Source organism: Trichoplusia ni, chromosome 15 (genome assembly GCF_003590095.1).
Source record: "Trichoplusia ni isolate ovarian cell line Hi5 chromosome 15, tn1, whole genome shotgun sequence".
Taxonomy (NCBI): domain Eukaryota; kingdom Metazoa; phylum Arthropoda; class Insecta; order Lepidoptera; family Noctuidae; genus Trichoplusia; species Trichoplusia ni.
In genome coordinates, this window is record NC_039492.1 from 8,774,760 (window position 1) to 8,787,550 (window position 12,791).

Consider the following 12,791-nt stretch of genomic DNA (forward strand, 5'->3'; position numbering starts at 1 on the left):
CGACTGTCCGCGGCCTCTGGTGGACTGGTACGACGCGCCCCGCGCCCCCAGGCCAGCCAGCGCAGACTCGGCCTGCAGCGGGACCGGGTCCTTGGCCTCGGCCACCTCCAGCGCTTCAGCAATCTCCGGCAGCTCGGTCCACTCGGCTGCCTCCGCCTCCAGCACTTACGACGTGCCCCGGTCTCGCGCGCTGCCCCTGCCTTGTGATGCGGCTCTTGAGGCACTTGATAGATTACAGGTTGGTGTTCAGTTTTGACTAAGAACAGATCCTAGGTGACCACTACCACCTCTTAAAAGACTGTTGCAGTTATAGAAGAGAGTGAGTGCAATAGTTCTTTTTTGAAGGTGGCGACTAGATACCTCATTTACCTAACTTTCTTCAAGGTGGCATTTCGAACCTTCTTCATAAGCAATTGTTGTATTTAGGAAGAAGCATCGGCGGCAGTGTCGCGGCTGCTGTCGTACGTGTCGCCGGGCTGGCGGCGGCGCGGCGCGCTGCGGGCCCGCGTGCTGGACGTGCGCGTGGCGGGCGCGCGCCTGCGGGCCGCTTTGCACGACCTCGCCGTCTTCGCTGACGCCACTCTCGCCAACGCACACGATGCACAAGATAAAGGTAACACATGCGATTCCCTACAGATCTGTTAATCTTCTGATAGTATACTTACACCCTTATAAAAACTTATTTTTTGGCTCTTTGCCAATTTTCTTTATTTATTCTCTGTTCATCTACAGTCAAAGAATATAATCCCAATTTACCTTTAACCTCGAACACTTGAGAATTGTTTTTCTACATAGCCAGTAAATATGATGACAAATTCGTCAATGACCAAACAACGATGAGTAACACCTACTTTTAGTAGGTAGCCAAGTATGTAACGGTGATTTAAGTACCTACTGAAGTCAAAATACGATGCTGAATCATCATAAGGTCAAGCGCCGTAACTTTGTTCTTAAGGACAATGGCAGTGGCAATTTCTGGAAACTTTTATTTCAGTATCTAACCTTTTGAGGAACATCAATTTTACATCAAATTTTGGATATTCCCAGGTATCGCGGTAAAGCTACGTCCTTTAGTGAAGGCGTTGAAGGACGCTGAGCGTATTACACACGAGGCGACGAGCGCCCTGGACGCGGGTGACTGGGCTCCCGAGCGACTGGAACGGGATAGGGAGCCTACAGACGGCACGGAAGACGCGCTGGACCAGCTCGTGTCGTGTGCTAGGTCCCTTACCGAGGATGTGCGGAGAGCTGCCTCCTTTATTAATGGGAATGCATCGCTGTTGTTTAGGTGAGTGGATAAAAGCGTTTTACATCCAAAAAAATTAAACAGATATTTGCTTTAAAAACAAGCTTATTTTCTTTTTGGACTTTTAAATAATTCTTTTCCTTATTTATTTTCAGGCGATCACCAGCCGTTCCAGTTCCGGAACACGAATGGACGGAGGAGTATGACTACGTGAGACTCGAGTCTCGCACTGCAGTCGGGCGTCGCAACGCAGAGATTAGAGCTGCGTTACCCGACAAACTTAGGGCTTCCTTTGACGCGCTCGTTAGAGACGCGGACCATGCTGGCGAGGTGAGGATCTACAAAATTCTTCTTTTTATTATTTGTATAAACAATATACGTAACTAAAGGATTTCCATAGAAAACAGTAGAGTGTAATGTTCTTGTTCGTGTTTAGGTGAGTGCAGTAGCCGCAGCAACTCGCTTGCCGGCAGACGACCGGCAACTGGCCGCGTTCTACGCCGCTCAGGCCGCCACGTACGGCGCTCACCTCGCCACGGCCGTGGAAGCCTTCCTGCGCACCATCGAGATGGGCCAGCCGCCCGACGTGTTCCTAGCGCACGGCAAGTTCGTCGTGCTCAGCGCGCACCGGATCGTGCATGTCGGCGACACAGTACATAGGTAAATACATGCTGCCTCATAATTTACCACATACTTTTTAAGACAGTGAGATACAGAGCATTACTTCGCTAGTGAATCAATTTTACTCAAGATTCATTGTTTTGTTTATCAGGAGCGCCCGACACGCAGGTTTAAAAACCCAAGCGCTTAGATGTTCGGACGCGCTGTCCGACGCGCTGGCGGCGACCGTGGCGAAGACAAAGGCGGCGGCGCAGCAGTTCCCGTGCGCCCACGCCGTGAGCGAGATGGGCGCGGCGGCGCGGGCGCTGGCGGCGCGCGCGGGCGAGCTGCGGCGCGTGCTGGTGCGCGCGGCCGACCCGCCGCCGCCCGCCGACGCGCCGCTCTCGCCCGCAACGCCCGTGCCGCCCTCCGCGCCCGCCACGCCGCTCACGCCGCTGGCCGCGCCCGCCGCCGCGCTGCCCGGCCTGGCGGCGCTGCAGATATAGTGGGCCGGCCGCCGCCCCTGGTTCTGTTCCCGGCCCGCCCGCGCGGGTCCTAGATGCGCTAGGCCTCGTCCGCTTCGCCCCGAGCTCGGGCCCAGCGGCCGTGTGGCACCCCTCCGAGTGTAGCATTACCAAAGAAGCCGACACGGGCCCGACGCCCGTCGACGTAGACTGCCGGTTAATGACGAGCAAGACGCAGAGTTTCTATTTAAATGTTAGTATTTATACTTTTACGATAAATCGAAGGCTGCTACTAGGACTTTTTGTTTGTGAAGCGTTTCGCCGCGAACTAGCAGGGCGAGATTAATGTTGCTGGATGCTCATTTTGCCGTAGTGAGTTGAGTTGTCCGTCCAGTTTTATACAATATTGCAACAGTATAGAAAGTATATGTTAGTGAAATTTCATGTTCTGTCAAGATATACCAAACGGTTTCATTTACCAGGTGATGTTTGTCAACAATAAATTAGGGTCAGTATGAAAACGGTGCACATAAATGCAAGTTAATAATAATCATGTGTTCATACCTATGTTTAAGCCTGTGCTAAGTATGCTGTCGCGATGTGTCATCGCTTATTAGCTAGCACAGCTGTGTCGGCCAAACGTGTTTCAAGTTTTAGACAGCTCTTATCTTGACAGAGAAATTTTAATAGAAATTAATGTGCTATTTAATGTCTTGCCTAAAAGCTCTGTTGAGACAATTAATTGGACCATAGGAGTAGGCTGTCTGGCCTAGGTCACGTGTGATCGAACTTCGATGATAGTAGCCGTAAAAAGACATGTTATACGTCAATGAATTTAACCGTGACAATATTCTTTTACTACGAAAATGTATTGTTTGAATGTTCCTTGGAAATGGCTCAAGTGATGAAGGGGATCGATTCGTTGGTACGTGCGATGCGTGCGACATCTGTATCATCGTGACTGACTCAGCAAAGCAATATGCTCAATTATACAAAATTATGTTAACGCTCACCTCGTACGCCTGTTGTGGCTTGTCATTACTTACCGCAATAGCGTTACTGTATCTACGTACCTACATTTTGTTATTAACGACACTAGTAGATAGACGTAGGTTATGATATCAATGTAAAAAGCATGTTGTATATTAGCGATGTGTAATATATTTTAGACGTTGTAGTTTAGTTAGGTATAGATGAAATTGTACAAATGCATATTAATAATTTTAATATTGAATTATAATTTAATCATCCTGTAAAACGCAATCAAGTAAAATATACAAAATTTTCGTATCTAAAATGTTTGTCTCTTATTTTAGTATTCCTAATCCTTTTAATCTTCATATTCATGTAGGTACCTTATTATTGTAAAATCAAATATATTTTTATTAATCCGAGCACTGTTTCAAGTATAAGAAACTACCTTTCTGTTCTTTCCTCTTTTTAGGCATATATTTAGCCTTCTTTAAATTAGACATCATTATTTTTCAAGTATACATGTTGTACACATAAAATATTTTTCTCTAAAAATAAATATGAAGATAAATAAAAGAAATTAATTCATTAAATAACTATTATAATTACTTGTTCCAAGTTTTTTTTATTGAACTCTTTTCAAAAGGTTTATAAACTCTTACTTATGAATAATAATAAGTACATAAATAATAATTGTAGCATTCTGATAACATATTCTTAAATGGCAACAAAGATTTTAGAATTACAACTGGTATTGCGATTTTGCACAACAAAAAATAAACAAAATATTGATAAAATCATTGCAGAATTATTATTACTTCGATCTCTGAAAGAGCAGTGTCTGAAAGCGGCGCCGCTGCCTCAACTTTGCTTTCAAAAAAATATTTGTAATATAAAGAGGCCGCCGGTCGCTGTGCTTTCTATGTAAATTACCCCATCATCTCATCTATGGATATAATGATTTATCTACTGAAATAATCAGGTTTTACAAAAAGAGGACCAAATTCTGGGCCTGTTAAGAGCAGTTTCATTTCAACAAGCAATAAATAACATATCACTCAAATATATTAAGAGACTACTTCCCGTCACTTGTCGAAAAGTAATATTATTCCAAAAGATTATCTCTCAGTGAGTTTTAACATTGACTAGCCCTCTTCTTAGAGATTGCATCATAACAAATTAGAAAAAAAAAAAGAAATTTTCAGTTTACCAGTCGAGATATACATCACGAATAAAACCTCACACGCTAGTGCTGCCATCTACAATTTACCTTAACCTTCTTCATGTGCCGTGATACTGGTGTATGTAGTGTTGTGCCCTCGCTTCGTCTGCAGTGTAGGCTAGGGCGGGGTGCGAGGGGGGAAGCTTCATCTCGGCTGCTATCGCTTCCAGTCTCGCTGCTCGGAGTCGTAATGATCTCTCGATTGCTAATGATTCTCTATCAGCCGCCTCTGCTTGCATTAAGTTTTCTAGGCGTTGTCTTTTTAACTGGAATTTTGAGATTTGGTTAGGTATTTATTTAAGGTAATAGACCGAATAATAGTTATCAAGACCTGCCATTTTTTCCTGTTTTTACAACTAAGAAGATATAATTTTATGACAATTACTTAGAAACTTACCTTGGCAGTCTCCATTTTATGATTTAGTAATTCTATTTTTAATTTAACAACTTCTTTATTTTCTGAATGACTTATTGAACCTGTAAGTAAAAGGAAATCATGGTTAATTCGATTTTGCTCACTAAATGATGTTACTTAAAAAATACATTACGTGGCCGTGGTTATGAGTTTTGACCACATCTACATTCAATTAAGGTTTAATTATATAATAAAAAACAGTTTGACTCGCCGCGTCAACTCATTTCCTAGGACTCCGATTGGGTCCTAAACGAGTTCGGCGATCCCGATGAATATGAGGGACTGCCTTTTCGTAAATATTTAATTTGCGTCACGAAAGTTAGTCTAAAAATGAATTATACTTACTTAAACCTGAGTTAGTATTAAGGACAGTACTCAAAGGATCTAGTGTGACATTAACGTCACCGTTAGACTTATCGTCGTGGTCTAATCGGTCGTCACCATCATCGATGTCCGCATCCAAACTGCTTCTGTACTCGAATAATGGCTCTACTTTTATTTCCTGCAATAAAGAGCATTTGAATATATCAACTATCTCGATATCACAGTTCATGAGATACAGCATGGTAACGGACGAACAGACAGACAACGGAACCTCAATAATAGGGTGTCGTTTTGCCCTTTAGGTAGCCGAGTGGTAAGAGACACCACGCCAATATTATTTGTACCAAATACACAAGTCAACAAACATTTAAAATATCGAAATGTTAATGGATAAATAGAGCTCACCGTTCTAGAGTTTTCAATGCTGTGGTCTTCATTGCTCAATTCCTTGAAATCCATTTTTGAATCATTTCGTTTTGCTCTCTTTTTCATGTTCATAAACTTTGTTTTTAGCACTTTCGCTGTACGCTTTTCAGGGCTTAATTGGTTGTATGAGTTTGTTATCTGAAAATACGAAATAAATTAAGTTTTTATATAATTTCTAACTAAAAAACCGTTTTTTTACAGAACACTTAATATTTTGAGATATCGTTTCCTTTAATGTACAAGTACGTAACAAATACATTTAATTTTCAATAACATATAATTACCCGCATCCAGGCTCGATTTTTCAATTTAATAAAACGAGATGTTGTGTTTTGTGACAACACAATATTCTTCTCTGGTCTGACACACTGTAGCAGAAGATTGCATTCTTCTGGACTAAAGTTACTTGAGCGGTTCATCCTAAAGCAAAAAAAGGCCACCAGTTAATCTTCATAAGCTAGATTAAAAAGTTAAGAAGAATATGTAGGTACACTTGTGCGCGTACGGGTGTTGCGCTGCGAGTTATTTTAACAATAATAGAATAAAGAAACTGGCTCTCCCACCAAATGTTGCTTTGCCATACAAATTAGTCCTTGAGAAGAAAAAAAAAGGTCATGAAAAATACATGTCGTATTCCCAGACCTACCCAATATACAGACAAAATTTCATGAGAATTGGGCGAGCCGTTTCGGAGACGTTTAATTTCGTACACCATCATGCGACGATTTTATATATTAGATATTACAGGTGTATGGCCACTCGCTCGGAGCATTATGCCGAGAATTCGCACTTTACATGTCGAATGTATATCCTCAGAAATATGCTGTTGTTTATACCCACCCTAAGGGTCATACCTGTTTATAGCGGCTTGTGAGGCATATGAGGACAAAGCAGTTAATTTTACTATTTAAATATTCATATTTACCTATTTTTTATCTCATCGCCATCTGTAAAAGGAAAATAGGAAATATTTAATGATTTTGTTATAGGATTACAGGCTGGTAATGTTCTCAGATGTGTTGGTTTTGCATAGCAACATAACTAGGGCATAATTATTTTGTAGCAGATGAAATATTAATTAGCTTTATAAATAGCTAAATCAATAGTAGTCATAATAATTGGGTGCCAATCCAGCAAACGGTGCTTGAGGCATCCAGTTCAGATGCTTTAATGTTTTTACTTTTGTAAAATACAATGTTTGAGGTAGACCTCAGACATTGAATTTCCCATGGGCCAGTATATTCATGGTCCTGATTAAACATTTGTTTTCACAGAAGTTTAAATTGCATACTTAGAAATCAAACAGATATACTTACCAACAGAAGATACATCTGAATTGTTGTCTTCATTTCCATTGAAGATCACTTGATCTATAGGTTGTTTGTGGATTTTAAATTCTGTAAAACGAATACTTTAAAACTATTTACAACTCAATTAACAACTAAATATTTTAGCCAATGTCTTTTATGGTAGCCTGTTTACGACAGTAAATCTAAATAAAAATAAGCTTCACTGTCATAAAACCCCTGCCAAAATTGTACAAGAATGATAGAAATTACAAATGTTAATTTAATAAAATGTGGGCATACCAATTTCACCGTCTGACTCTGCTGGCTCAAGCGCCCCAGCATTATTCTCTGCCTCATACATCATGGTCACAAACTGTGTGGTCACCTCATCAAACTCACTGTTATGAGCATCCATTACATTCCTTGACAAATGCTTGCTTCTCTTCTTCAAGTTATCCCACTTAGTTTTTAAAGTGTCTGCACTTCTCACATTCTTGAAACCCAATTTATTGTATAATTTAGCTATTTTCAGCCATGCCACCTCCTTGGAGCGAGTAGCTGCGGCATTAGTGGCTTTGTTGAACACTATGCTTTTGTATTTTTCAACTATTTTCATTAATGCTTTTACTTCCTCTTTGCTAAATGTGGGACTTCTGAATCGGCTGCAAATTAACACAAAAATGGATGTATTCAATTCTGATCTTTAGTCGTAATAAAATCCTATTTGAAATCGAAATTCCGTTACGAGTACCTACCGCCTAACCAACTAAGCAGGTTTACAGTTATCCAATTGAATGTTGTTTTATTCCAACTATTAGTATTACAAATTCTTTACATTATTTAACAATATTTTTATCAGAAAATTGTACTTTTCATACAAAAAACATGCCATGACCAAAAGTTTACCCCCATTTTTTATACTTACGAGAAAACAGAAGCTGAAGGCTTTTCTTCCAGACTATCATCCTCCATTTCTTGCGACATGTTTGAAAATACTCTTAATCAGGATAATGTTTATTATAGAAATATGATTGATTTAAAATCGAAAACTAACATAATTCTTTGCAAAAGTAAGAGCTACCTATCTGTTTTTGTTTTGGCAAATTGACAGTACGGAATGTCTGTCATTGACGTACGATTTTTTTTTCTCAGGTCTCAGTTATCGAACTTATCGCCTTTTGACCCGAAATTCCAAATTCGTCCTGAAACATACCTGATAATTTCAGGACGAATTGGTACATGTCATAATTTGAGGTTATGAATTAGGGAATAAAGTGAATTATCTTTAATTTGAAGAAAAACAAGAAAAGAAGTATGTAAATTTTAATATTTTTCACCTATATGTTGTAATAGTACATTGTTTAGGACCGTCAAACGTGGTAGCAATTAAGATTTTATGCATTGATATAATTTAATACGCATCTTGAACCAAAATGGCGCTGTAAAAATCTAAAGCAATAACATAGCTCACATTAAAAATCTGACACGCTCCTTACGACTGATAATTTACGTAGAGATAGTGGTTGTTCTGGTAAAGTGGATGCATTAACCTCGTGTTCATTATTATTAACCTATGCTTAGTGAGATATGAAGGAAGCGATATTAGCTATTATAACCTTCATATGTAGCGTAATTTTAGTTTTTGTCTTTGTGTTATTTTGTAAGTAGCCCAATATGCTTGTCATTTAAATAAGTACTAACTTTAATAACACAATTACAATTATGAAGAAGGGTGTTTAAAAGGGACAATGTAAATAATGATTGGTTTCTTTGTTTCAGGTTGGTATATTGTGTGGAAGTGTTGTTTGTCGAAGTTCCGATTTGTGCGTGAGCTGCTGGGTGGTATGTCAGATAGCCCTCCGGCATCTGAAGTCAGGCAGCCTAACAAGACAAGGAAAATTCGTAGGGAGTAACTCGAAAAGTAAGTTGTTTGTTATTGTTCCTTTGTTCAATATCAAAACAATCAAATTCTTTCGTTATTTAACTGTTCTTTGAATGTGAAATACAATTTCTTTCAATTGTATGAGTGACAAGACGTCATTGCTTATTACAGAACACAAAATGAATATCCGGTGTGCTCGGCCTAGTGATCTAATGAACATGCAGCACTGCAATCTGCTGTGCTTGCCAGAAAACTACCAGATGAAATACTACTTCTATCATGGACTATCTTGGCCTCAGCTCAGTTATGTGGCTGAAGATGAAAAGGGACATATTGTGGGTGAGTTGGCAAGAAACTAAAAATATAAGACAAGTTCTGATAAGGCCTACTACAGAGTGTAATGTAAAAAAAGTTAAAATAAATAATTGGTCAAACTATTCATTGATTGGTTTTAGAGGCAATTGTTTTTCATTATGTTCTAAATTTGAAATGAAACAGTCTGCTAATTTTTAGAGATTTTTCTGCTTAATTCGTTAAGTAGTTGCATTGAATGTTTCTTTCCACAGGTTATGTACTAGCTAAAATGGAAGAAGATGGCGAGGACAACCGCCATGGACACATCACTTCTCTGGCTGTAAAGCGATCTCACCGTCGCCTCGGTCTTGCACAGAAACTCATGAACCAAGCCTCACTAGCTATGGTTGAATGTTTTCAGGTATTACAGAAGAGTTTATACTAAATACTATTCTTGTTAGGCAATAATACTGGGTAGTATAATCTAATTCTACTGGGATTGCCTAGTTCACTGAATCTGTTTTGATAGATCCACATTCTTAAGACATTGTTGGTAAGGCTCCAAAAAGTAACTCCCTATGAAATTAAAGAAAAACTAATTTTCAATGAGAAAAATACCCATCAGACTAAATTGTAGAATAAAATTATTTTGGTGTCATTTCTATTCTAATTAATATTGTTATTTCAGGCTAAGTATGTATCTCTACATGTAAGAAAAAGTAACAGAGCAGCACTGAACTTATACACCAACAGTCTTGGATTTAAGATACTGGAAATTGAACCGAAGTACTATGCTGATGGTGAAGACGCATACTCTATGATGCGGGACCTAAGTGCCTTTGCGGAGACCAAACCTGAGCCCCAAACGGAGAACTTGGAAATCAAATCTGAATCTGCAGTCATATCACAGTGCTGATTGACATTGTAAATAAAGCATTTAACCATAATTTATAATTATTTGTTTTATTCTTTCTTGTAACTGAATCCTTATTCCTTGTTATCAAGAGCAGATGGATGGGTACTAAGGTATTGGTTGTATTATAATACTAATATTAACCTTGAGACAATCAGAATTATGCACAGAAAGTTTAACTTTTCTTTTAATAATGGCCTTTGCAAATGCTCTTAATCACAACAAAAAGCTTCAAAGGAATTAGTAATAAGCAAAAACAATGATAATGTACTGTTACATACGCTTGAGATTGAATGATTCTTTCAACCTTCAATTACTTTCATGGTTCACCCAGAAATCTATTACTCAATGTTGAGTAAAAACCAATAAGAATTATACATCTAAATCAAACAGTAAACCAATGTAGAAACATTTAATTTATATTAATGTACATTACATCCTAATTAAGTAAAAATATATAAATTAGTCCTCCTCCTCAAAAAGGTGATCAAGTTTTAATTGCGACTTCTTTTCAGAACCTTCAGGCTTTTCAGTCTTATCCCGTTTGACCTTCTTTTCTTTTGTCTTTGACACTCCAACAACATACTCAGGCATAATGAGTTTACTGCTCTTAAATACGGCTTTTTCCTCTGCCTTTGGTGTTTTTCTTAGAGCAGAAGAAATGTGGAAGGTTGGCTTTTTGAAAACATCTGTATCATCTGCATCATGTTCCATTTTTGAAGCAGCTGCCTCTTTTTCTTCCATTTCACGTATGAGTGCTAATGCTGTAGCTGTATTTGTAGAGTCTGACATCTGTTCAGGTGTGACATCTGCCAGGGAATAATATTTGTACTTTTGTGGGTTCTTTATGTGATCTGGAATCGTTTTCGCTCTTAAGCATTCTCGGATGTTCGCTTCAGGTCTTTTGTAAATGCTCTCCCTGCCTCTAAACTGTTTCATTTCATGTTTCAGTTTCTTGTATGTGTATTTGTCGATTGTGCCGTAGTCTTGGGGTGTAGCCTTGTTGGTTTTTGAATAACCAATTTCTTCCTCTGCCACTTTCAACTGATTGAACAGACTTTTTTGCCGCTCTTGAAATGACGACATTGTGATGTCTGCAAACAAATACATTATTTATTTCATATTTCTTACGATCTATAACGTATTTCAGTAACTAAAATGTGAATTGTAAAGAAAACACAAACATTGAAATGATCTGGACGTAATACATTAATTATTATAAAGTAAAAACCTATGTTCTTTCTGCGGTCAGTTTATTTTTCTGTAGCTGTTCAGATATTTCAATACAAAGTAATTTAAACCCCTGTAAGCATACTATTTCTAGTATTTCTGTATTCAGTGAATTAATAAAACAATGCGACACTGTTTATGAGACATTTGACACATGTCAATCGTGACGGCTCGATTTTTCTATTTTTTCTGTAGAATGTATGCGTTTTGTTTATATCAGTTTTTAGTTTTAGAAATCATTGGGCTACATTTTAATTTTCGTTTGTTCCTAGTTGACTTGTACCGTACTGCAGAGCAAGTAGCGTATTTAGTAATTCAATTTAATTATAACATTATATAACACTGTGTCATGATGAGAATATAAACATTTTATTATTTGTATCTCTTTTCATTCACGGGTTAACTTCATGAGAAGAGACCCGGTCCTTTTTAAAGGCGTGCATGGGGACACAGGTCCAACGTGCAGAGTCCTTCTTGAGAAATTTAATCTATAATGTGATGGAGCATCTACTAGTTATCATTCACCTACGCTCTATAGGAGAACGGACATGAAGAATCCAAAGTAGATGCTAAACTATTGCAATATATTTGTAAAAATAATTAGACTTTTATATAATGAGACATGTTAAGTGGACCAGTTCCTTAGATTATTCGGAGAACTATGGCACCTGTCTTTTTACACATGGTGATGCAAACAAATTGGCAGGCGGTGATTCGCCACTCACTAGATGGGCCTCCTATGATACCGTCACGATTGAGCAGTTATTATTATTATAACACAAATTATTTTAATGAAAAATTTTTGAAAAGAAGCCTTGCTAGTTTAAGTTCCATTGATAAGGCAAACCATAGCAAACGAACTAGACTGAATAAATAAGCTTAGGATTACGATAGGCTAATAATGTTTACTGAATTACTAACCACACAGTTGTACTAAGCTTCCGATTAGATAAAATTTTGTGTAAATATTCTCTTACACTGCTGTAATGCATTGGTTATACAATAAACCTTCTACATTTGCCAAAACATCTTTATTTAAATTTTTTTAAATCACTTCATTTTTATCAGAGTCTGCTCAGAGAGGTACCTACCTAATGATATCTGATTCATTATTTTATTTTCTACGAACTAACGGCTAAGGCGAATTATAAATGACGAAACCTTTAATGAAACCATCTTACTTTACAGATTCTGTCCAATTATCTGAGTCCTACGTAAATGGCTTTTAAATTAACGGCTCTTTTCAAATTCTAAATCCGAACAGGGGTCAAAATCCTTTAAACTTGAAGTACCATATTCAATAGAGTCAACAACATCATTTAAATTCAAGACTATTGTTATAACATTGTAAAGCCTAACTTTTACGAATTCTATTCTTGTTTTCATATGCGCAGTCACACTTTATGTCTTAATCCAAGCAAGACGAATTTCTTTATTATTCAAGGCGAACGTAGTTAGTTACTTAGTTCAAATGTGGCTAAAATTATAGGAACTCTTGATGATTATTATCTATC

General features: G+C 38.1%; 4 protein-coding genes across 6 annotated transcripts in view; 2 read left to right on the forward strand and 2 right to left on the reverse strand.

The window, feature by feature from the left end:
* Positions 1 to 2,352, forward strand: part of LOC113501410 (breast cancer anti-estrogen resistance protein 1) — a gene marked incomplete in the record, with an annotated part of 57,183 nt that extends 54,831 nt beyond the window's left edge. The window contains 6 exon segments of the mRNA XM_026882541.1: positions 1 to 238; positions 427 to 613; positions 1,048 to 1,288; positions 1,402 to 1,576; positions 1,683 to 1,906; positions 2,019 to 2,352. Coding sequence (XP_026738342.1) covers positions 1 to 238; positions 427 to 613; positions 1,048 to 1,288; positions 1,402 to 1,576; positions 1,683 to 1,906; positions 2,019 to 2,352 — 1,399 coding nt within the window.
* A 1,514-nt stretch (positions 2,353 to 3,866) lies between these two features.
* On the reverse strand, positions 3,867 to 8,075 carry LOC113501445. Its single transcript, XM_026882579.1, has 9 exons — positions 7,884 to 8,075; positions 7,259 to 7,620; positions 6,986 to 7,066; positions 6,595 to 6,616; positions 5,954 to 6,089; positions 5,649 to 5,807; positions 5,265 to 5,421; positions 4,902 to 4,981; positions 3,867 to 4,770 (listed from the first exon to the last, which is right to left on the reverse strand). Exons 1-9 carry the CDS (start codon positions 7,940 to 7,942, stop codon positions 4,564 to 4,566), a joined length of 1,263 nt encoding a protein of 420 aa, XP_026738380.1. The 5' UTR covers positions 7,943 to 8,075; the 3' UTR covers positions 3,867 to 4,563.
* Positions 8,076 to 8,174: 99 nt separating this feature from the next.
* On the forward strand, positions 8,175 to 10,088 carry LOC113501257 (N-alpha-acetyltransferase 10). Of its 2 annotated transcripts, none has more exons than XM_026882341.1 (5): positions 8,175 to 8,270; positions 8,738 to 8,879; positions 9,012 to 9,179; positions 9,407 to 9,555; positions 9,823 to 10,088. In XM_026882341.1, exons 3-5 carry the CDS (start codon positions 9,020 to 9,022, stop codon positions 10,048 to 10,050), a joined length of 537 nt encoding a protein of 178 aa, XP_026738142.1. In that variant the 5' UTR covers positions 8,175 to 8,270; positions 8,738 to 8,879; positions 9,012 to 9,019; the 3' UTR covers positions 10,051 to 10,088. The 2 variants fall into 2 exon arrangements, with proteins under 2 accessions (XP_026738142.1, XP_026738141.1); XM_026882340.1 differs by lacking the exon at positions 8,175 to 8,270 and adding an exon at positions 8,365 to 8,489.
* Positions 10,089 to 10,444: 356 nt separating this feature from the next.
* Positions 10,445 to 11,425, reverse strand: LOC113501256. Of its 2 annotated transcripts, none has more exons than XM_026882338.1 (2): positions 11,279 to 11,425; positions 10,445 to 11,141 (listed from the first exon to the last, which is right to left on the reverse strand). In XM_026882338.1, the coding sequence occupies exon 2, from the start codon at positions 11,131 to 11,133 to the stop codon at positions 10,510 to 10,512; it is 624 nt and encodes a 207-aa protein (XP_026738139.1). In that variant the 5' UTR covers positions 11,134 to 11,141; positions 11,279 to 11,425; the 3' UTR covers positions 10,445 to 10,509. The 2 variants fall into 2 exon arrangements, with proteins under 2 accessions (XP_026738139.1, XP_026738140.1); XM_026882339.1 differs by having other exon boundaries at positions 11,232 to 11,409.
* Positions 11,426 to 12,791: the final 1,366 nt, after the last annotated feature.

What these genes read in the sequence shown, in the direction of transcription:
- LOC113501445 (XM_026882579.1), bottom strand. Translation starts at nt 7,942, where the DNA reads ATGTCGCAAGAAATGGAGGATGATAGTCTGGAAGAAAAGCCTTCAGCT. An exon ending in AAAATCGAGCCTGGATGCGG is followed by an intron (nt 5,808 to 5,953) that starts GTAATTATATGT and finishes TCGTATTTTCAG; the next exon opens with ATAACAAACTCATACAACCA. An exon ending in TAATACTAACTCAGGTTTAA is followed by an intron (nt 4,982 to 5,264) that starts GTAAGTATAATT and finishes TTTTACTTACAG; the next exon opens with GTTCAATAAGTCATTCAGAA.
- LOC113501257 (XM_026882341.1), top strand. Translation starts at nt 9,020, where the DNA reads ATGAATATCCGGTGTGCTCGGCCTAGTGATCTAATGAACATGCAGCAC. An exon ending in TGAAAAGGGACATATTGTGG is followed by an intron (nt 9,180 to 9,406) that starts GTGAGTTGGCAA and finishes TTCTTTCCACAG; the next exon opens with GTTATGTACTAGCTAAAATG. An exon ending in CTATGGTTGAATGTTTTCAG is followed by an intron (nt 9,556 to 9,822) that starts GTATTACAGAAG and finishes TTGTTATTTCAG; the next exon opens with GCTAAGTATGTATCTCTACA.
- LOC113501256 (XM_026882338.1), bottom strand. Translation starts at nt 11,133, where the DNA reads ATGTCGTCATTTCAAGAGCGGCAAAAAAGTCTGTTCAATCAGTTGAAA.